The sequence below is a fragment of the Chrysochloris asiatica genome, unplaced genomic scaffold (assembly GCF_000296735.1).
Source record: "Chrysochloris asiatica unplaced genomic scaffold, ChrAsi1.0 scaffold00085, whole genome shotgun sequence".
In the NCBI taxonomy this organism is placed as follows: domain Eukaryota; kingdom Metazoa; phylum Chordata; class Mammalia; order Afrosoricida; family Chrysochloridae; genus Chrysochloris; species Chrysochloris asiatica.
In genome coordinates this window covers 1124730-1148904 of record NW_006408603.1, presented here as the reverse complement: position 1 = coordinate 1148904, position 24175 = coordinate 1124730, and the positions used below count along the sequence as shown (strand labels likewise).

Genomic DNA, 24175 nt, shown 5'->3' with positions numbered 1-24175 from the left:
TACGGGAGTAGAAAGCCTCATCTTTCTCCCGCGGAGCAGCTGGTAGTTTCGAACCGCTGACCTTAAGGTTCGCAGCCCGATTCGTAACCACTAATGTCAATGAAAGGATAAACCAGTCTACAAGAGCACTGGTGTGACACATTAGGAAAAGCACTGGAACTGATCACGGCAAATTTGGCAGTTCAAGCACACCACCCACTCGGAAACCCTTACAGGATTGCTGAAATAACTTGACAGAACACACCACCAAACCTGTCTACAAGTCTTCCCACCTCCTTTAGGGAATTTTGTTTGAGAAGAAAAGCAAACAGGCAACATTAGATTGAAAAGGTTCTCGATGACATGTCATTGCGTAGCAATGGGAGGAGGAAGACTTAACTAGGAATAACATTCTTCTTAACTAACTTTATTTCTTTATGACGATCTCAAAACAAGTTCAAATATACATTTTGCTATAACCTGTACAAATAAAGCACTTTAATTCACTTTTACTTTAGAATCAAGTAAATGATAAAGTTTAAAGGAATAACTAACTTAAAACAATCTTGACTTTATCACCTGTTGAGCTGAAAAATTTTTTTTAAAAAAGCATACTTTTTAATATATGCTTACAAAAAATATAATTTGCTATAGGTAACTATCTGAACAGGGTTATTTCTGCAATAGCTATTTAAAATGAAATATCTACCAGTTTTTACATATCTTGAAGTAAAACAACTGTTAGTGTGGGACACTCAAGACATGCTTCAGACATAAAATCAGATTAACAGTATAGTCCAATACTGTCCAATAGAAATGAATGCCGAGAGGCTGGTGCCAGGTTCCAACCCTTCGCCTTTTGGTTGGCAGCTGAGTGCTTTAGCCACTCCTTTGTGTAACCAAGAAAGCAAAAATAAATGTAAGACCCTTGAGCAAGAACTTTCACCAACAAAAGGAAGCAGTACCTAATACAATAACCCTTGGGGTGTTTATAGCTATCAAAGTGGGAAAGCTATGCATGAGTACTGGCTGGAGATGCAAACCAAGATTGCTTAACTGTACCATGTGAAGAGGATGCTTACCAATTCATTTTCAACTACACACTCAGTATAAAAACCAAGGAACGCCAAACTCATTGCTACCAAATTGATTCAGACTCATCACAACCACATGGAGTGGCAGATGGGTTTTGAATTACTGACTGACCCTGTGGTTACCACATCAATGCTTAGTCTACAGTGCTACCAGGACTCCTTACTACCTCAGCATAAAAAGGCATATTAAATACAAAAATGCTCCAAAAATAAAACTGTTGTTGCTGTTAAGTGCCGTCAAGTAGGTTCCAACCCATAGCAACCCTGTATAGGGTTTCTAAGGAGTGACTGGTGAGCTTGAACCACCAACCTTGCAGTTCAAATGGCTTTGCAAGTCTGGCGCATTAACCCACAGCGCCACACCAGGATTCCAAAACTGTTACGTACTGTCAGGTCAGTTCCAATTCCTTTATAGGGCTTCTGAGGCTTTACATCTTTGCAGGAGAAGCAAGCCTCATATTTCTCCAGCAGAGAGGATAGTGGGCTCGAATCACGAATCACAGACCCTGTGATTCACAGTCCTGAGCTTATCGTATGGACCCATCGCACTTCTCCAATTTGTTGTTAAGTGCCATCGAGCTGGTTCCAACTCGTAGTCATAGTGACCCCTTCTATAGGGTTTCGGAGCAGCTGATGTGTTTGAACTAGTGTGTTGTTCAGCAGTAATCCTACAGCTGCACACCATAGTCCAAAAAATTACTACTCAATATTTCTGAACAACTGCCTAGAATATAATATTTAGTTTAAAATTCCTAATGAAATATATAACACACCAGAAACTTCCAAGTCTTCAAGCTTGGCAATAGTATGAACTGAAAAGAAGTTTTGTACAAACATGTTTTATTTCTTAACTAGGTACTCACAAATGGAAAATACTCTACTATCAAGACAAAGCAATATTTTACCCTATTTGGGCAGAATGGTAAAATAAAGATTTAACAGCAAAAAAGTAACAGGATTCAAATAAACATGTGCAATACACCCACACAACAGTTTTACCATTTCTAGCTGCAATTCTCAATTAGAGAAAATCCTCAAGGTTCTAACAACTCTTACAATACAGTTTGGGTCAAAGACCTCTAAGTGGTCCCTCCCGTTTTTTTTGAAAAGACGAAGTTCGGAAGGCAAGTAAATTGTGTGGATCTAGCAAGATCAAAACTTTTATTTCATTTTGTAATACAGTCTTAAAATCCAATTCCTTAAAAGTCTGTCCAATTAAGCACTGCAATATTTCAATTACCTTGTCAAAAGCAGGACCCTCACATGGTCTAAGAGTGTTTCCAGGTGGAGGGAGGAAGTAAGTACAGTGTTAAAGAAGGCAGAAAAGGCTGCTTATCAGCTTTTATACTCTCAATTTTGATTTGCTAGGAATTTACTAGAATTTCGAACCACACTTGTTAAAAGGCCACACTTGCTAACTTATTTGCAAAAAAAGTAAACCTATCTTCTGTGCTTCAAATACTTTACTTTTCAACTCAGCTGCTATAAATACTCATCTCAACAGTAAACATCCAGAGCAGCTGCAAAAATCACTCATACTACTACCATCTTTTATTTCGGGCCTAGGACTAAAAGGAAAACAAAAAGAAACAAGATTTTATGACTCAGGCATATGGCTATTCAAGTATAATAATCTCTTCTAGGCCACACCAAGAATATACCCATTATTATTGGTAACAATCAAAACACCAAGGTATAGTACAGCCCTTCAGTGTAGTTAGTATTGAAAATTCTAGAAATTCAAAATGAAAGTTACTCAGCATTTCTGTAGTTTATATCAATGGGCTATAATTTAGAACCTACATTTTTAAGAGGTGGTATCTCTGGCTGAGACGCCAGTTCATACTAACTAGATAAATCTCTAAATCTCTCAAAAGAATACAAGAGTGCCTCAGAGTGTCCTCCCTTCCTCTCCGCGCAATCTGAAGAGTACTCATTTTAGGTGTAAAACAGGATTGTCTCGTCCAACAACGTTCAGGTTTTTGTGTTGGCAGTCTGTTTTGGGCAGCGTTTTCTGCCTCACTTATGAGTCAAGCAAGAAAGGACACATACGGGTGTTCCTAAAGGGAAACTACGGCTCTTACAGGTGAAAATCTCAAATGAGTCTCCGACAGGACTCGCGAAAACTCCACACAATGATCAAGCAAAGTTGTTCATTGCACAATGCAGGCCAAGAGCTTGTCCTATATTAAGAGCCGAAGGAGGTAGTACTGAGGACTCCAAAGAGTCCCAGCGCTCACCCTTTCCCTAGAGGAGAAAAGAGGGGGCAGCTACGTGCCCTACTGATCAGGGGCTGGTTCCTTCCCTCAAGAATCCGAGGGGGAGGTTCTGAGTGTTGAGACTCAAGAGAGCAACCTCTAGATGAGTACAATAAGGATGCCACGCGCTACCGTGCCAAATCAAGGAGAAAAGAGGTGTCTCCAAACAGTGCCTCTAGACGAAGCGGGGGTCTGTCCCTACACAAAGGAGGCGCCACTGCCGCACTGCGCTGTGGTACTCGTAGTCTGATGCCCAGGCAGATGACGGTCAGCACACTAGTGTCCAGAGTCAAGAGTTAGGCCCCTCTCTTCTATCTTCGGCGTTTCCAGCTTCACACAAAGGACCGCGCCACCACCCCCTTGCCCCGCCCGTCGGGACTTGTAGTTCCCGTTTCCCCGCCAAGCCGCAGAGGGGAATCAGCCCGACTACATCTCCCATCAGCCTCCGCGCGGGAGCCCCGCACCCTGTCTCCATCTTGGCTGCGGTCGGAGCCTCCATTTTCGCTCCCTCCCCCCACTTTAGTCACCTCCACCACCACGACCACCACTATCACGCGCACCAGCCTGCCTCCAACTTCTCGCTTTCGCTTTGAGGTTTGACGTGCAGCCCAAATGGATGAACAGGGAACGTGTAGAAAAGCCGGGGCTAGGGTACCCTGGGTGTGATCTGCCTTACTAAGAGCTCTAGGAGTTCCCACTCTGACTCAAAACTCTTTCCCTTTCGTCTTGGTCTTATCATACGCTCTTAGCCTGGCTTCTTGCTACCCTCAACTAGAAGCTGAGGTCGTACTCACCCCAACAGCTCAGCGCCCCCTCTCCAGCGCCGCCATAAGCAGCACGGCCCGGTACGTAGGAATAAATCTCGCTTATCTCGCGAGAGTTGCGGGTTCCAAGCGCGTGCACAGGAAGAGAGGGAGAGAGCGTGTACTCTTAGTACGCCTGCGCACAGGGATGAGTGAAGCCGATGAGGGCACTGCGCTTAACCACAACCAAGATGGTGGCGAAGTTCCTCTAGTTTTCCACGCCCAAGTACGGCGGAAGCAATCTCGGTATTTACAGACTCCGCTGGGACGCAAGGGGCGGGGTTGCGGATGGCTTTAGGCGTCTGAGGTCTTTGCAAACCTAAATATGCTTTAAGCAGCGGATATCAGCATAAGTCGTGAGGGCGAATTATTCTAAGGACAGATCTAGGAATGTCATAGAAAGGATTCCTCTTTTTCCAACGATTATCCAGAAGTCCCCAAGCTCCAGTTTTTCTTTACTCAACAGTGAAAGATTTTTCTCTTCTCTACTAAATTAGAATTTTTATTAGCAAAGAGTCGGGTTTCTATCAAGATAATAGGGAAATCTAAGTGAGACTTTCGTTTCCCAGAAACTATATTGCTTGCAACAAACGGACAAGAATAGACTGCATAATCGCTGAAGAGAAAAATGAAAAAACTTCCTTCAACTGACGTTTCTATTTACCAGAAGTTATTCATAGTGTATCAAGCAATCAAAAAGGTTGAATCAAAAACTAAAAGGTTGAAATCAGGGCAAATGGATGATTTTGCCAATAAGGGAAGCCTGCAGGAGGGAGGTGATTAATTCTGACACAGAAAAGCCCAGTGAATTATTCCCTAACAAGCAATGGAACACACCACTGAGAGGATTGCTTGTCATATTCAGTGCTTTCTCATGTGGCCCTCTCCTAAGAGCCTTACCAACCACTTCATTTACTCCTTCAACAAATATTTTATATGTATCATCGCTGGGGATACAGTAATGTTAAGTGCCGCCAATTGGTTCCTACTAGGTTTCCAAGGAGCGGCTGGTGGATTTGAACCGCCAAACTAGCAGTTCAAACTGATTATGCGGTCCAGTGCTTATCTTACAGCACTACACCAGGACTCCAGACATACAATAGTAAATAAAAATGTAGATGATCTTATCCTTGAGGAACTTTCCAGCTGTCAATTAAGCGACCAAAACAACTCTAGTATCCCAGGAATGCAAGGGTGGTTTGACATAAAAGAAAAACATCAATCCTACTTTGTTAAGTGCCTTCGAGTACGTTCTGACTCAACGACCCTGTATAAATTTTCCAAGGAGCGGTTGGTGAGCTTGAACTGCCGATCTTGAGGTTCAAACCAATTTTGCAGTCCAGTGCCTTAACCCGCAGAGACACACCATTTTAACAGAATAAAAACATGAAATAATTGACACAGAAGAGGCATTTGACAAAATCAAATACCCTTTCTTGAAAATAAGTAGAAAAACTAGGAATAGAAGGGAACTTTCTCAACTTGATAAAGGACATTTATAAAAAATCCACAATATCTTATTCTGAATCCTGGTGTAGTGCTGTAGGGTAAGCACTTGACTACTAACCACAAGATCGGTGGGTCAAACCCTCCAGTCACTCCTCGGAGACCCTATATAGGGTCGCTATGAGTCAGCACTGTCTCCACAGCACTTAACAATATATTCAATGGTCAGGAACAAGACAAGAGTGCTATTTCACCACTGTGGCGCTGTAGGATCAGCAATAGTCTAACGGCAAGGTCAAGGTCAGCATTCAAACCCACCAGCCACTCCTAGGAACCCCTGTGTTGTTGTTGTTATGTGCCGTGGAGTCGGTTCCGACTCATAGCGACCCTGTACAGGGTTTCCGAGGCTGTCAGTCTTTACGGGAGCAGAAAGCCTCATCTTTCTCCCGCGGAACAGCTGGTAGTTTCGAACTGCTGACCTTGCAGTTCACAGTCCGATTCGTAACCACTACGCTACCAGAGCCCTATACAGGTTCATTATGTGTCCAAACCAACTTGGCAGCACTTTACAACAACAACGAAATTAATATTGTGCTGAAAGTTTTAGTCCGAAATAATTAGGCAAGAAGAAGAAATAAAAGGAATCCAAATTGGAAATGAAGTAATATCTCTATTCACAGATGATAAGAACCTATATGTAGAAAATCCCAAAGACTTCACAAAAGAGCTACTAGATGGAACACATGAATTCAGCAAAGTTGCAGGATACAAGATCAATTATTTTAAAAAAATCACTTAAGTTGCTATACAACAGCAATGAACAATTTGAAAAGGAAATTAAGAAAATAATTCCATTTACAATAGCATCAAAAGGAATAAAATACCTAGGAATAAATTTAACCTAGGAAATAAAAGACTTGTGCACTGAAAACCATAAAACATTGTTAAAAGAGATTTTTTAAAACCTTGATAAATGGAAAGATATTCTGTGTTCATAGATTTGAAAATTTAACATTGTCAAGATGTCAATTATACCCAAAGCTATCAACAAATTCAGTGCAATCTCTGAAAAATTCCAATAGCTTTTTTTTTTTCTTCACATATGGGTAAGCTGCCCTCAAATTCATATGGAATTGCAAGATACCCTAAACAGACACAAAATCATGAAAAACAATAGCCAAGTTGGAGGATGTATACGTCCTGATTTCAAAAGTTACTGCAAAGTTACAGCAATCAAAACAATGTGGTATGGGCATAAACATAGACATACAGAATAAGAAAAAGGATCATTGAAAATCCAGAAATAAACCCATTCAATGGGAAAAGAATGTCTTCAACAAATGGTGCTGAAATAATTGGATCTCCACATGCATAAAAATGAACTTGGAACCCTACCTCACACCATTAATAAAATAATCTCAAAATCAGTAACCTAAATATAAGAACTAAAATCATAAAACTCTTAGACGTCTTGACAATGAATTCATAGATTTTATACCACAAACATGAAGAATAAAAGGGGGGGAAATAGATAAATTGGACTTCATCAAAGTAAAAAACTTTTGTGCATCAACGAACATTACCAAAATAGTAAAAAGACAACATATGGAATAGGAGAATAAACTTGGAAATCATTTATGTAGGTGTTTAATGTCCTGAATATATAAACAACTTACAACTCAACTACAAAAATAAGCAACTTAATTTAAAAAAAAATCTTTTTAAAGCTTTTTGTTGTGAATTGAGTGAAGGTTAACAGAACAGATCATCAGTCCCACATTAAATCATACTCTTCATGTTATTACAATGATTGCAACCTGTTCCAGATACCATCAGTTAACAGTATTTGCCTTTATATTAACTTTAACTTACACTCCTCTCTGCGGTTTCCAGTACTTTCATCTTTCCTGTGCCAACCTCCTTCTTATTTTATATTACCTTCCCCGTCACCCAAATTAAGGAGCTCTGGTAGCGCAGTGGTTACTAATCGGGCTGTGAACCGCAAGGTCAGCAGTTGGAAACTACCAGCGGTTCCGCGGGAGAAAGATGAGGCTTTCTGTTCCCATAAAGATTTACAGCCTCGGAAACCCTGTGCAGGTCGCTATGAGTCGGAACCGACTCCACGGCACTTAACAACAACAACAACTCTACCTGGTGTGGCGCTGTGGGTTAACGCACCAGACTGCAAAGACATTTGAACTGCAAGGTCGTTGGTTCAAGCTCACCAGCTGCAGCTCGGAAACCTACACAGGGTTGCTATGGGTTGGAACCGACTCGATGGCACTTAACAACAACAACCCTCTACCTACAGTCCTGGTGTGGTGCTATGGGTTAATGCGCGGGACTACAAAGTCAGTTTGAACTGCAAGGTTGGTGGTTCAAGCACAACAGCTGCTCCTCAGAAACTTTATACAGGGTTGCTACAAGTCAGAACTGACTTGATGGCACTTAAAAACACAACAACCCTCTACCCAGTGAATAATTTTTCCATCCCTCCCACTTCTTGTAACCATCATAGAATGTTTCTTTTATCAAGAAAACCTTTTCTTAACATTTAACAACAGTGGTTTCATGCACTATTTGTCCTTTGTGATTGACTAATTTTACTCAGGAAAATGTCTACCAGGTTCATCCATGTTGTGAGGCGTGTTAAAGATTCATCATTATTCCTCAATGTTGTTTAGTATTCCATTGTGTGTATGTACCAAAGTTTGTTTAACCATTCTATTGATGGGCATTTAGACTATCTCCATCAGTTTGCTATTGTGAATAGTGCTGAAATGAACAAGGGTGTGTGTATATCTACTCATGTCACAGCTCTTATTCATTGATGATATATGCCAAGTATAGGGATTGCTGGGCTATACAGAATTTCTATTTCCAACTTTTTGAGAAAAACAACTTACGTTTTTAAATAGGCAAAAGACTTGAGTAGACATTTCTCCAAAGAAGATATACAAATGGTTAATAAGAAATGGAAAAAAATGCTCAACACGATTAGTCAATATACCAAACCAAACCATTGCCACTGAGTCAATTCCAACTCATAGTAACTCTATTGGACAGAGTAGAGCTACCACATTGGGTTTTTAAGGCAGGAAGGAACCCTTGTGGTGCTGAAGGATAAACATTGCGCTGCCAATTGCAAGGTTGACAGTTCAGACGTACTGAGAGAGAAAGATGAGGCTTTCTGTACTGATAAAGATTTCCAAGCCTGTTGCCTTATACAGTAGGGTCACTATGAATCAAAATCGACTCTATAGCAGTAGGTTGGTTGGTTGGGACTCTTTACAGAAACAGACTGCCACATCTTTCTCCCATGGGAAAATTGGTGAGTTTGAAAGGCCAACCTTTTGGTTAGTTGTTGAGTGTTGAACTACATCATAACCAAAGCCCCAGGTGAGCTACTCCTACCTAATTCTCTAACCAATTTTCTAACCCCAGGTTCACAATGATTTAATCTGTCATGTTAGTTCCTACAGGTTTGTTCCTGGAATTGACAAAGATTTTGAAAATACCATAGACTGCCAGAAGAACAAACAAAGCTATCTTAGGAGAAATCTAGGCAGATTGCTCCTTGAAGTGAAGATGGTGAGACTTTGCTTGCTGTATTGTGGACATGTTGTCAGGAGGGACCCGATCCTGGAGAAGTACATCATACTTGGCAAAGTAGAGGGTCAGCCAAAAAGAGGAAGGTCCCCAATGAAGTGAATGGACACATTGGCAGTAAAAATGGGTGCACAAGGTCTCTATGAATTGGAATACTTATTTGATAACACCTAACAACTAAAAACAACGACCTGAAATGCTTTTTTGCCAAATCACCTATCTGGCTTTCTCATCATTCAGATTTCAGTTCATAAAGGTCTTTTCTAAAGTAAAAGCACTCACTATCACCATCATTCTTCATGGCATTAGTTTTGTCTTTATAACATGCATCACTATCCAGAATTATGACACTTATGAATCTATTTCTATCTCCCTGAACAACAGTGTAAATTTTAATTCTCTGTTCAGTTCTTCATTATAAACCCCAAACCTAGGCCAGTGTCTCAAGCTGGGCTCTTTAGAGAAGAAAGAGTTGCAATGTCAGTGGTTCAAACTCACCAGCGGCTCCTCAGAAACCCTATACAGGGTTGGTATGAGTCAGAATCGATTCAACAGCACTTAACAACAACAGAGGGATGTTTTTATCAAGGAAATGGCTCACACAGTTGTAGAAGTGAGCAAGTTCCAAGTCCATGGGTCAGATGTCAGACTGGGAGCATCTCCTGACTCATGTAGCTGCAAGGGTTGATGAACCCAATATCAGCAGGTCAGACAGAAGGCTTCTGGCTACAGAGGTGAATGAATCCAAGGTTGGCAAGTAACATAGCAGACTGCTGATGATTCCCAGTATCAGCAGGCAATACAACAGGCCACTGGCTTGAGCCCAATATTGGAGGTAGATGAGGAGCCAGATGTAGGATCTAGACCCAGCAAAAAGCAAACAAGATTTACCTGAGTGTCTAATATATTGGAAGCAGTCCATACCTCCAAGGAAATGTCCCTTTAGTTTATTGCTACATTATATTAGAACTCAGCATTGGGAATTACTACATCTTAACTGCTTGGTGGTGGTTATGGTGGTTATGTGCCGTGGAGTTGGTTCCAACTCATAGCAACCTTGTACAGTGTTTCTGAGGCTGTAAATCTTTACGGGAGCAGAAAGTCTCATCTTTCTCCAGCAGAGCAGCTGGTAGTTTCAAACTGCTGACCTTAAGGTTTGCAGCCAGATTCGTAACCACTGCGCTACTAGAGCGCCACTAAAAATTGCTGGCTCAATCAAGTTAAAACAAAAAACACTATCACTAACAGTAACTGACATACATGTTGTTAAGTGCCAGTTTTGCCTCATATTTAACAGGTATGTCAGTCACTGTCTGTGATAATTAAGGCTTGTGTCAACTTGACTGGGCCAGGATTTTATATATATATATAATTTGTTGTTAAATGCAGTTAAAAATCCTGGCCCATGATTATGTGTGTGTGTATATGTATATTTAACATATATCCATAGATTATATATATACACACACACATATATATATGTTGTTAAGTGCCATGAACCTGGTCAAGATGACACAAACTTAACTATCACAGACAGTGACTGACACACATAGTAAGTACTTAATGTTTATTTATTGAATTCTTGAATTACACTTATTGACTCTTAAGTATTGATTTCATGGTACATAATTATTTATATACCACAATGAAAGAAAATATGTTGCCATTTTTACTACAATACTTTTGTTACTTATATTTACTAAAAGAGCTCTTTGAAACTTACTTAGGCATAGATTTCTATCACATATCCATAGAGTAATAATAATAATAAATAAGCAATATAAACGTGTTAAGGTATTCCTAAAACTTCTTCACAAAGTCCAACTCTTCTGAACTTACTTTGTTGTAGTAAAAAAAATGACTATATTTTATAAAAAATGTATTCAATAGTCAGCAAAAAATTTTTTTAAAAAAAATCAACAACTTAAGAGAGCATCTGTTTGCAACATATTAAAGCCAACAATGTATTATTGTTGTTAGTTACTATCAAGTTAGTTCAGACTTATAGCGACTCTCCTGGTGTGGCACTGTGGGATAATGCAATGGACCGCAAGGTTGGTTTGAACTGTAAGGTTGGTGGTTCAAATTCACCAGCCACTCCTCAGAAGCCTTATACAGGGTTGCTATGAGTCAGAACTGACTCCACAGCATGTAACCATATGTCTAATACAAATAATGACAACGGTGAATAAAAAATTAGTAATTTACATAGTAACAAGTTTTTAAAATGTATTTTATTATATATTTATCCCTAAACAGTATGTTGTACAGTCATACAATAGCATTATCTTGTTGTTGTTGTTAGTTGCCATCAAGTCGTTACCAGCTCTTAGCAACCTTATGCACAGCAGAATGAAACACTGCTCGATCCTGGGCCAATCTCACTACTGTTGCCATGCTTGAGGTCATCGATGCTGCCATTTGGTCAGTCCATCTCGTTGGGGTCTTCCTCTTTTTCTCTGACCCTCCACCTTACTAACCATGATATCCTTCTCCAGCGACTAGTCCCTCCTGACAATATGTCCGAAGTATGAGAGACGAAGTTTGGCCATCTTGCCTCCAAGGAGTACTCTGGCTGCACTTCTTCCAAAACGGACCTATTGGTTCTTTTGACAGCCCATGGCACTTTCAATATTCTCCTCCAACACCGTAACTCAAAAGCATCAATTCTTCTATGGTCTTCTTTATTCACTGTCCAGCTTTCGCATGCTTATGAAGTTATTGAAAATACCATGGCTTGGGTTAGGTGCACCTTCATCCTCAAGCTGACATTTTTGCTCTTCAACACTTTAAAAAGGTCTTGTGCAGCAGATTTGCCTAATGCAATATGTCATTTGATTTCTTGACTGCTGCTTCCGTTAGTGTTGATAGTTGATCCAAAGAGAATGAAGTCCTTGACAACTTCAATCTTTTCTCCGTTGATAAGAATGTTGTTTATTGGCCCAGTTGTGAGGATTTTTTGTTTTCTTTACATTGAGATGTAATCCATACCGAAGGCTGTGCTCTTTGATCTTCATCAGTAAATGTTTTAAGTCCTCTAAATGACAGCTACATGCAATAAAATGGATTAATCTCAAAAACATGTTGAGTGAAAAAATCAAATAGTTAAAGAATATATATTTTTATAAATCTCAAAAAGGTACAAAATTAAGAAGTTTATCACTTTAGAAATACATACATATGTTAGATCTCCTTACATGTGATAAAATTTAAAAAGAGCAGGTTGTTGTGGTGGTGTTGGTTAATACCATGGAGTCAGTTCCGACTCATAGTGACCCTGCACAGGTTTTCCGAGTCTGCATATCTTTGCGGGAGCAGAAAGCCTCATCTTTCTCCTGAGGAACAGCTGGTAGTTTCGAACTGCCGACCTCGAGGTTAGCAGCCCAATTCGTAACTACTAAGTGGGGATGAATAGGAGAGGCGCTCAAATAGATAAATAGATAGTATTGGTGTTATTTGCATTGGGCAAATCTGCTGCACAGGAACTTTTTTTAAAGTGTTGAAGAGCAGAGATGTAAGCTTGAGGACTAAGGTGCACCTAACCCAAGCCATGGTATTTTCAATAACTTCGTATGGATGTGAAAGCTGGACAGTGAATTAGGAAGATTGTAAAATAATTGATGCCTTTGAGATGTGGTGTTGGAGGAGAATACTAAAAGTGCCACGGACTGCCAAAAGAACCAACAGATCTGTTTTGGAAGAAGTGCAGCCAGAGTGCTCCTTAGAGGCCAGGATGGCTAAGCTCTGTATCCCCTACTTTGGACACATTGTCCGGAGAGAACTGTCACTGGAGAAGGATGTCATGCTGGGTAAGGTGGAGGGTCAGAGAAAAAGAGGAAGACCACCAACAAGATGGATCAGCCAGGTGGCATCATTGATGGCATCAAGTGTGGCAGCGGTAGTGAGGTTGGTCCAGGATCGGACATTGCTTCGTCCTGCTGTGCATGGGGTCACTATGAGTCAGTTGATGGCACCTGACAACAACAACATTGGTGTTATAATTCTTAAATTAGATGATGAGTTACTGGTGGTGTTGTTAGGTAAAGTCAGCTCTGACTCATAGCAACTCTATGCACAGTAGAACAAAACACTGCCTGGACCTGTGTCATCCTCACAATTTTTGTTGTTTGAGCCCATTTTGAAGCCACTATGTCAACCCATCGTATTGGGGGGGGAGTCTTCTTTTTCACTGACCCTTTACTTTACCAAACATGATGTCCTTGTCCAAGGACTGGGTCCCTCCTGATAATATGTCCAAAATATGAGAGAAAAGTCCTGCCATCCTCACTTCAAAGGAGCATTCTGGCTGTACTTCTTCTAAAATATTATTTGTTTTCCAGCAGTCCATGATACTTACAATATTCTTTGCCAACACCATAATTTAAACTCATTGATTCTCCTATGGTCTTATTATTCATTGTTCAGCTTTCATATGATGCAATTGAGAATACTGGGGCTTGGGTCAGGCACACTTTAATCTTCAAAGTGACATCTTTGCTTTCAAGAGGTCTTTTGCAGCATATTTGCTCAATGCAGTATGTCACTTGATTTCTTGACTGAAACGTCCATGAATGTTGACTGTGGATCCAAGTAAAATGAAGTAAGTCCTTGATAACATCTAACTTTTCTCCACTTATCAATGATATTGTTTATTGGTCCAGTTGTGAGTATTTTTGTTTTCTTTACATTAAGATGTAATCCATATTGAAGGCTGCACTCTTTGATCTTCATCAGTAAGTACTTCAGACCCTCTTCACTTTCATCTGCACATTGTAGGTTGTTAGTGAGCCTTCTTCCAATCCTGATGCCATGTTCTTAATATAGCCTAGCTTGTTGGATTATTTGCTCAGTGTATGGACTGAATAAACATGGTGAAAGGATACAACTCAGATGTACACCTTTCTTAATTTTATCCCTTTGGTCTGCTCAAATGATTAATTCTTAGTCTATATACAGGTTCTGCATAAGCACAATCAAGTGTTCTATAATTCCCATTCTTTGCAATGTTATCCATATTTTGTTATGATCCACACAGTTCAATGCTTTTGCATAGTTAGTAAAACACAAGTAAACATTTTCCTTGTAGTCTCTGCTTTCAGCCAACATCCAGTTGATGTCAGCAATGCTATCCATGGTTCCATATCCTCTTCTGAATCTGCCTTGAAATTCTGGCAGTTCCCTGTCAACGGATTTCTGCAACCATTTTTGAATTACCTTCAGCAAAATTTTATTTCATGTGATATTAATAATATTTTTCCTACATACTGTAGTGTTACCTTTCTTTGAAATGGTTACAAATATGAATCTCTTCTAGTCAGTTGGCCAGATAACTGTCTGCTTTTTATCAGTTTGCTGCACCATTTCAATTGCTATTCCATCAGTTCCTGGAACCTTGTTTTCTATTAATGCCTTCAGTGCAGTTTGAACTTCTTGCTTCAATACCATTTGTTGTTAATCATATGCTACCATCTGAAATGGCTGAACATTGACCAATGCTTTTTGGTGCAGTGACTCTGTGCATGCCTTCTATCTTCTTTTGATGCTTCCTGCATTGTTCAACATTTTATCCACAAAAAACCAAAAACTCACTGCCATGGAGTAAATTCTAAGTCATAGTGTCCCTTTATAGGGATTGTATGACTGTGAATCTTTATAGGAGCACACCACCTCATCTTCCTCTTGAATAGTGGCTGGTGAATTTGAACTGCCAGTCAGCAGTTTAATGCTGGTCCCACAGTGCTACAAGGGCTCCATTTTGTCCATTGTTAAGTGCCTTAGAGTTGGTTCTGACTCATAGCGACCCTGTATGTTAAGTGCTACAAAGTTGGTTCCAACTCATAGAGACCCCGTATAAGGTTTACCAAGGAGTGACTGGTGAGTTTGAGTCAGCGACCTCATGGTTCAAACTGACGTTGCAGTTCTGCATACACAGCAGAAGTCCAAGTGCTGTCAAGTTGGTTCTCACCTATAGCAACCTGTATAGGGTTTATGAGGCTATAAATTATGGGAACAGAAAGCCTCATTGTTCTTATTGTTGTTGTTAGGTGTCATTGAGTCAGTTCCAACTTATAGCGACCCTGCCCTGGTAGCCCAGTGGGTTACGCTAACTGAAAGATCAACAGTTCTAAACTATCAGCTGCTACATGGGAGAAAGATGAGGCTTTTTGCTCCTGTAAAGATTTATAACCTCAGAAACCCTACACAGGGTTGCTGAGTCAAAATCGACTCCATGGCATACAACCACTGCCAACCTTGTGGTTCAAACTGACTTTGTGGCCCACTGCTTATTCTTCAGTGCCAATTTATTGGGATGGCATGCTATCATTTTATAATTGTAAATACATTAAGAATACATGTTCAAAAGTATGTGTAATACATGTTGATCAAATTTATATTCATGTGTCTTAAAAATTATGACTATTTTCCTCATCAGTTCTTAACTAGATGCAATTCAGATTAATTTTAACAATAGGTAAATTTACTAAAAGGCTACTAGGTAGTTCTCAGATCTGTGGAGCAGCTGGAGAACCAGAATTAGAGGCTACCCAGTCTCTAGTCAAGGAGCTCTGGTGGCGTAGTGGTTACGAATTGGGCTGCTTATGTCGGGGTCAGTAGTTCGGAACTACCAACTGTTCCGCGGGAGAAAGATGAGGCTTTCTGCTACCGTAAAGATTTATAGCCTTGGAAACCCTGCACAGGTTCGCCATGAGTCGGAACCGACTCCACGGCACATAATAACCACAACAGTCTTTAATCATGTCAGTTTCTTCAGTGAGGGCCTTCAGTTTCCACTGTTTGACCTAGACACTGCAGCTTATACCACTGGCTTTGCTAAAATTGGATACTGGAGGTTGGCACTGGAGCTACTTATGCTGCTCCTCTGTGCAGATGGACGTAGCAGCCAGTACTGTTGGTCATCACCTTTACTCAAAGGATTCTGCATGGTTCCTTGCCTTCTTTGTTATCACTAAGCTTAAAATTTAAGGCAGATGTATTGTCCTTACTGCAAAGGTTAGGAAAACATACCTGGTGCTTTCAAATCCTTTTGGAGGTAGGGAGACTCTGCCTGACAATATAGGAGTCTAGGAACCCAGTAAGATGAAATGACTTGTTTGTCATAGCCCATTCTCTTGGCTACATTACATCAGCATGCTCCTTCAGCTATTACTTATATATAGCTTTAAAAAATGTTTCTGCATAACACAATTCCATTCAGTGTAAAAGGATTTGTGTCAGACACTGTTAGTTGTTTCCTCAATATTTTTTCCTCTTTGTTAATATAAAAAGAACCCTCTGTATATCCCACTAATTAGCCTCATTACTGGGTAAAATTAACCTTTTCAAAATAAGATTTTTGCAAGCACATCAAATTTCTCCACCCACTGCAAAAGCAAGTTAACAGTGAAAGCCCTCCGTATTGTCTCAAGTCATACTTTAAGTTTTCTATTTATCAGGGGAGAAAGTTTACCTAATTTATTCTGAAACCTGAGATGTACTTTGTAAATAGTTTTCGAAGTACTTAAGGCAGATGACAAAAAGGATACCATTACACCGTAATGAGCTATTTGATTATCATGACAAATGGTATAGGGTACCTGCTTCTTGAATGAATTAGGAGAACACATGGCAGTACTAAGAGCATATTTTAAGGCAAAGAGCTGGACTAAAAAGTTCACTAATTCATGGTAAATAAAGTAAAAATGCCCACATTTAGGGATGAATGTATTTTTGCAGTCAAATTCTAAGCATGATGTCAAACAGAAATGTGTGAAATCTGATGGCATATTCCTATTCATGAATGCTCACCACTCTTAAGTAAAGTCCATTGCTATTACTAGGATCAGTTGCTTTTAGAACATCTTAGCTAGAACACATTTTGTTGTTGTTTTTAAGTGCCATTGAGTTGGTTCCGAGTCATAGCAACCCTGGATAAGGTTTCTGAGGAGCAACTGGTGGGTTTGAACTGCTGACTTTTCAGTTAGCAGTCAAATGCTTATTCTACACAGCAACTAGCTGGATTCAACTTTTTATGACTGCACAAAAGAAATTTTACATCTCATAAAGCATCAGCAAAAACTTTTGATACTGTATCTGTATGGTGCTTGGTGTTACTGGGAAATATGGATAAGTTTAGCATTCATAATTTTATTTGTGGAAAAACCTAAATATACAGTGTAACATGAAGTAATTTGTAAATTTTAAGAGTAAACTGGGAATGAGTTGATAGTAAGTCTAGTTGACCAGCCAGTATTTACATCTCAATATTGTTTCATTGTTGTCTATACAGTATTATGAATACAGTAATTCTCATTAGGTGATGAAACTTTATTGTGACAAATGGATCTAAAAAGAAAGCCACAGACTAATTCTAGTAATCACTAGTTAAATTTAACAGAATAAATGTTACCCTTACCACCTGAACTAAGTGTGCTCATGTGCACGCACATACACACAGGGTAAGTTTCTCAGCAGTTTTGAACCTAACAACCATACAACAAATGGAAAAACCCCAGTTAACTTATTTTAAAATATGTTTCCTGGACAGTATCAGTCAGTGGTCCTCTCAAATTGAGAGTTAAAACACCAGGTCACAAAGTGACAACTCTTAGCACCAGAGACTTGAAACTTTGGAGAAAGTGAATGACATTACAAGTCATGGAACTTGCCAGTCTAGTTCTGTGCAATCACATCACTTTGTTTTGGTAAATGGGAAAAAATCCAACTTTATGCAAAATACTTAGAAAGTTACATCTTTTTAAAATTTCTCTAGAATTGCATTGTACCATCCTATGTAGAGTAAAATTGCCAGTTTATAGTAAAATGCTCTAAGTTTCAGAGATGTGTAAAAATAAAATGAACTGGAAAGAGTTTACGTAAATTGAAGTCTCAGAAATGAAAATTAAAAGTAGTCTCTTGGATAAAGGAATGGCGAAATTCAGTGTACTTTTTCACTAACACACTAGAAAATTGTTTTGTGGGCCGCCGAAATTGGCTAGCAGTTTGAAACTGCTACCTGGTACCTTTAATCAACATTAAATCATGACTGAAGCAAGACACCGAACAGACAATAAGCCAATGGAAAGATAACAACTTCCCTTCCTTGATGGACAATCTCCACTATCAATTAGAGATAAGTTAATTGACAGCTAAGAAGCAGTGTCCATTGAGTCTTCTTTCCTGACTTGAAGGGACTCACTGCTGATGGATAATAATTCTCGAAGTTCCTTATTTTCGAGCTGGAAAAAAAAAAAAAAAAAGAGTTCATGTTCATTTCAGGAATTTTTACTGTCAAGCAGCATCAGAATGTTCTGCTTGGGGCCATATGTTGTTGTTGTTGTTAAGTGCACTTGGAGAGGTTCTGTCTCATAGCAACTGCTGTGTACAACAAACCACTGCCTGGTCCTGTATCATCCTCACAATTGTTGCTATGTTTGAACCCACTGTTGCAGCCACTGTGTCAATCCATCTCATCGAGGGTCTTCCTCCTTTCATTGACCCTCTACTTTACCAAGCATGGTATCTTTCTCCAGGGACTGGTCCCTCCTGATAACTTATCCAAAGCACAAGAGATAATGTCTCACCATCTTTGCTTTTAAGGAACATTCTAGCTGTACTTCTTCCAAGACAGATTTATTCATTCTTCTGGCAGTAAATGATTGTTGTTGTTGTTGTTAAGTGCCATCGAGTTGGTTCTGACCCATAGCGACCTGTACAGAGTTTCCGAGGCTGTAAATCTTTATGGGAGCAGAAAGCCTCCTCTTTCTCCTGTGGAGCGGCTGGTAGTTTCGAACTGCTGGCCTTAAGGTTCACAGCCCGATTCGTAACCACTATGCTATATATTTAATATTCTTTATCATAAAAACATATTATTTTAGTTTTAAGAGTTTTCAGGAAAGAATACACTGGCTGATGGCTATAAGGATAAATAAGACATGGTCTCCCGAGTTAAGAGACGCACTTTGCCATACTCCATGGTATCCACAAGATTTACTATTGTTTCCTCCATCTTTCAAATTCCTAATAATCTTTTCGGGAAATCCAGAGAAGAAACTTACTGAGCATATAGTCAGGCAGTGGGGGTGTTTTACATGTTACCTCACAACAATCTGCAAGGTAAGTATCATTGCTGACATTCACATTCTATTTAAGATGAGACTATTTGGCTCAGAGCTCAATAACCTTGTCCATACTTCAATGATGTGGTATTGACGGGGTCTGAATCCAATGCCAATGATTTGTCCATTTATAGTATGAGGGGAAACTTTCACCACATTCCCCTAAAGCTGTTTCTATAACTAAGGTAAATCGTGGATAACACTGACAAGATTGCTTTATCATTTAACCAACTTGTAATACTACTTGGGACTTTGCCATTCTCTTTCATTTCCAAATAGGGCAGTTTGCACTCTTCATCCTTATTTTCTCTGCAGTAAACCACTGCATTTTTAGATTTCAACAAGCGGTCATCTACCACATAAAGGGCTTTGCTTAGTACTTTATATACCTTTCCTGGCACTTATATACACCATTTCATATCATTTAAGTACTAGTTGTATTCCCTCCACTAGATTATGAGTTCTAATTGGCAGAGACACTAATTTTTTCTGTCAGTTCCCAAAGTGACCATGACAAAATCATGTAATATGCAGCACTCAAATCATCCACTGAAATGTTTTTTACTTAGTGATTTTATAGGCATACTAACAAAACACCTCAGACCTTTCTTTGTAATGTATTTATTTTTAAAATATCAAGGAGAATGATATAAATAAATTACAGAATAAACTGCAGTATGTTGGCTTTATTCCCACAAAGACAATTTTAATACTTTTATCCATTTCTTCGGTATTTACTTCAGTAATTCTGAGTAATGTGCCTGTATTACAACTCCTGATCATCAGTTTTAGACGTTATCTACTGACTTCCTATTATGGCAGATGACAAATTTTAGCTCCCATATAGCTTATCCTTCCTATTATCTCCACTTTCCCAATATGGTATTTCAACTCCTACCCAATCCATAATCGGTACTGTAATTGTTTGCTGACTATCACACTGCCTTTCTTTAAAAAGAGATGGGAGAGGAATTTTTTATTTTAAATCATGAGCACACAGTGACAGAGCAGTGGTAACACACATATCTCAAGAATCCATGGAATAGTATAAACCTAAAATCATAACAATCTTACCTCTAATTGAGCTAGTTTTTCCTGAACTTTACAAAACTGGTCATCATCCACCTGAACTGCTTTCCTCATCACTTCTCCCATTTCACAGATCCTGTCAATTTGACTTTCAATTTCCTGTGATATTAAGAAAGAAAAGGTGAAAAAGTAACTTTTTGGTGTAGATATGAAACTTGTGAGAACATGTTGTTGCTAATATTGAGTCGGTTCTGACTCATAGCAACCCTGTACAAGATTTCCAAGAAGTGATTGGTGGGTTTTAACAGCCAACCTTGCAGTTAGCAGTCCCAGTGCTTATCCTACAATGCTACTGCATTCTAATTTTTGAAAGTTCATTTAATCTATGCATTGTAACAGATTACAATGGAGCTTCACTATATAATCTATAGTCTTCAGGAGTAAAGTCATAATAAAGTTACTTATAGTATTCACAAATTTTTTGCCAGTTTGAATGTATATAACCACTGGATATTGAATAATATGAACAACATCGCTAAATACTTGTTTAACAAATTTAAGTTTGAACATTTTTATTGGTGGAAGCTTCCCACATTCCAGGGTGCCTGTTTCCCTCTTTTGACATCTTTCTTTGAAAGTTCTATGTCATCTAAACTGTCTCCTCAAGGCTCAGAGAATTGGTCCTAGCTTTCTCCTCCCAACCACAGAAAGTAAAATTCATTTTCCTCCTCTGGATGAAAGCCATTCAAATACTTAATGTTTGTTGTTAGTTATGAGTTGGTTCCGACTCATAGCGACCCTGTACAGGGTTTCTGAGGCTGTAAATCTTTATGGGAGCAGAAAGCCTCATGTTTCTCCCACGGAACGTCTGGTAGTTTCGAACTGCCAATCTTGAGGTGTATATATATATATATATATATACACATGGTTGTTGTTAAGTGCCATCGAGTCGGTTCCGACCCATAGCGACCCTGTACAGGGTTTCCGAGGCTGTAAATCTTTATGGGAGCAGAACGCTTCTCCCACAGAACAGCTGGTAGTTTTGAACTGCTGTGAGATTGGCAACCCAATACGTAACCACTATGCTACCAGAGCTCCTTGTATATATATATTTATTGTTAAGTGCTGTCGAGTCGATTCTGACCCATAGCAACCCTGATAGGGTTTCCAAGGAGCAGCTGGTGAGCTTGAACCACCGACTTTCCAGTTCAAATGATTTTGCAGTCTGACGCATTAGCCCACCACAGCGCCACACCAGGACTTTAATTATATATATAATTAAAGTTATATATATAAATACTACATATAATTTTAAACACTATTGTCCCCTAACAATGATGGTATGTTTGACATCTTCAGCACTAACTGGCATTATGATTGGTGGAAGAGCTACGCAGTCATAAGTCAAAAAGGACCTTGGTGCATGGTGAAAGCAGATCAGGGAACTGTGGCCCACTCAAATAAAAGGACCTGAGTAGCTCAAGTAGCCCCTCATCCTCTTCCTTCTATTCATATCATTACAAAGTTAAAGGAAAAGAAACTGCAAATGTGATAAATATGAAAGGATAATAAACAAAATCTAAAACAACTCCTAGATTTCAATTCAGTAATTTATCATTTACTCATCAAAGTTTCTTACAGCAGAATGAGACTGGTGAGCTTTCAGGACTGGTTCAGCATCTGCTGCTTTTTTGGCAACCATTAACTGTAACATCTGTTTCCGGTACTTGCTCATGATGAGCTCCAAGGCATCCTGGTGTTCCTCCAAGGAAATCCATAGCTCTACCAAGAAATAAATAACTTGGCAAAACAAATTCTTAATAGTTGAGATATTGTGAATCCAAAGTTGTCAATCAATGTTTACACCCATAAAACCAAAGAGCTAAGGTTTATGTGAAAAATAACTTCCTAGGTGGAGACTCTATAGTCTAGTAGAAACTACATTGGATGGGAAATCAGTCTGTGACTTACTAGCTTAACACTCTTAGGCAAATAATTTAAGCTCTTTGGATCTATTCCTTATCTGCAATATTATATTAATAAATATCTGGCTTGTCTACATCAAAATGGAGAGATGACAATACAATATTAAGTTATATAAACCCTCTGTAAACATCAAATTTTAAGCCCTTAAAAATATGAATTCTTTATAACTTTTGTTATGCAAAACCACCAACTGGGTATTTAAAAACACGCCATGTAGTAACTGAATTCTATTAAGCAAGCACCTATTTTGAAGAGCTGTCCATAAATACAAAATCAGTCAGGTGATCTTGAAAAATATAATTTAACAATTGCACTATATTGTTACTGGACCAGCACGAAGTAAGTCCTTTTAAAAGCATTTACCTGGAAATACAGGATGTGCACTTTTGTGAACAGTTAAGACAGTTTTGCAAGAACTTCTGAACTGCAACTGGAAAATAAGTCTTAACTACACAAGCCTGACTAACCTCGGTTTTCCTGTTGCAAGTCTCTAATCTGTGTGTTCTCTTGGGAAAGGAGAATGTGAGGCTTGTATTTGGACATGTCCTTCATATCGGATGCTTCCTCTTGATACTGGACAAACAGAAACATACAGACTAAGTGCGCCGATAAGTGACAGATACGAATGAAGATGCAGGAGTCAGAGCTCCAGGTAGTAATCTCACCCCCATCTCGGCAGACGTCTCACCGCTGCACTCTGAGACCGGGACCAAGTTCCCACTTTATCTGGCACTCCTTAACTCAAGCTCCCAGAACCCGAGGCACGGACCCCCACTCTGCCTGACCTGGTCCGGAAGCGCTGCCCCCGCCTCCCGCATAGCTGCTACCCGCCGGTGCAGTGCCGCTGACTGATCCACCAGTGACTCGGCAGCTGCATCGTGCTCCCGCAGCCTCTCCAATAGTGTCTTGGCATCTGTAAGGATCTTTTCGATGGTGCAGGTCATAGCGGATTCACGACCACAACCGTCCCTTCAGATCATCCCAGAACTAGGCTCAGCGTAACATGCGTCATTTCCGGGTAAATTGGCACGGCACCAGCGTCTATGCGCCTGCGTAGTGACAGCCCTGTCCGCAGGTTGACCTGCTTTAACCCGAGGCTTCACTGCAGCCCCACCCTTCGCGGAGACTGAGACCTGCCCTTGCCACGCCCTTGATTTCCTTTTCCCACAGACTGTAATGGCTTTTTTTTTTTTTTTTCCCTACTGGCTTTTGAGTGAGGTGGATTTTTAACTCAGTCATTGCTTAATGAATACACGTACTTTGAAAATAAAAACAGGCTAGAACAACAATGATTTTTGTGTTGCTTCTTTTTTTAATTTATAAAGAGTTTTTCTTATCAAGTTTGCATGTAAAAACTTGAAACTCTAACCTGGGTTTCTAATGAGCCATCTCAGAAGCAGAAGAGGGTGGGTCCCACCACTATTAAAGAAGAAGAGGCAGGAAAGGAGCATGTCCTTTGGAACCTGAGATCCCTGCCCATTGAAACTCTTTGACCCAGGGTCAGAAAGCTGTGACACCGGAGGAGGAATGGCGGAGGAGCAGCAGCAGAACCCAGGATGAGCGCACAAGACAGAGTAGTGGGCTTCCCAGCGTATGGAGCAAGTAAAGCTGAGTGACTTTGGCAAGAAGCTTGCTTGTAGAATAGGGTGCCTCCGGGCATTTAATTGGGGGAGCTCATTTTGCTGACCTGTGGAGCTGGAGCTGAGTATCTTCAGGCTGAGGCTTATGGTGGAACGGTGTGTCCTGTAGGCATTTATCAGCAGCTAACTGGAACAACTATGCCTTGAGCATTGCTGTCCCTGAATTACAACTTAGCTTCCCTAATAACCCCATAACTTCAAATACTGTATTTGAGT

At 39.7% G+C, this 24175-nt stretch overlaps 2 protein-coding genes across 8 annotated transcripts in view; both read right to left on the bottom strand.

The window, feature by feature from the left end:
• CSDE1 (cold shock domain containing E1, RNA-binding) overlaps positions 1 to 4251 on the bottom strand; it is a 47410-nt gene extending 43159 nt beyond the window's left edge. For all 6 annotated transcript variants that reach the window (XM_006865872.1, XM_006865873.1, XM_006865874.1 and 3 more), the window contains exon 1: positions 4126 to 4251. The gene's annotated coding sequence lies outside the window, so the exon portion shown is untranslated. The remainder of the gene's footprint in view (positions 1 to 4125) is intronic.
• Positions 4252 to 18335: 14084 nt separating this feature from the next.
• SIKE1 (suppressor of IKBKE 1) lies at positions 18336 to 23278 on the bottom strand. Of its 2 annotated transcripts, XM_006865871.1 has the most exons (6): positions 23095 to 23263; positions 23053 to 23054; positions 22787 to 22892; positions 21973 to 22115; positions 20379 to 20492; positions 18336 to 18425 (listed from the first exon to the last, which is right to left on the bottom strand). In XM_006865871.1, the coding sequence occupies exons 1-6, from the start codon at positions 23261 to 23263 to the stop codon at positions 18336 to 18338; spliced, it is 624 nt and encodes a 207-aa protein (XP_006865933.1). The 2 variants fall into 2 exon arrangements, with proteins under 2 accessions (XP_006865933.1, XP_006865932.1); XM_006865870.1 differs by lacking the exon at positions 23053 to 23054 and having other exon boundaries at positions 23105 to 23278.
• Between the last annotated feature and the right edge of the window lie 897 nt (positions 23279 to 24175).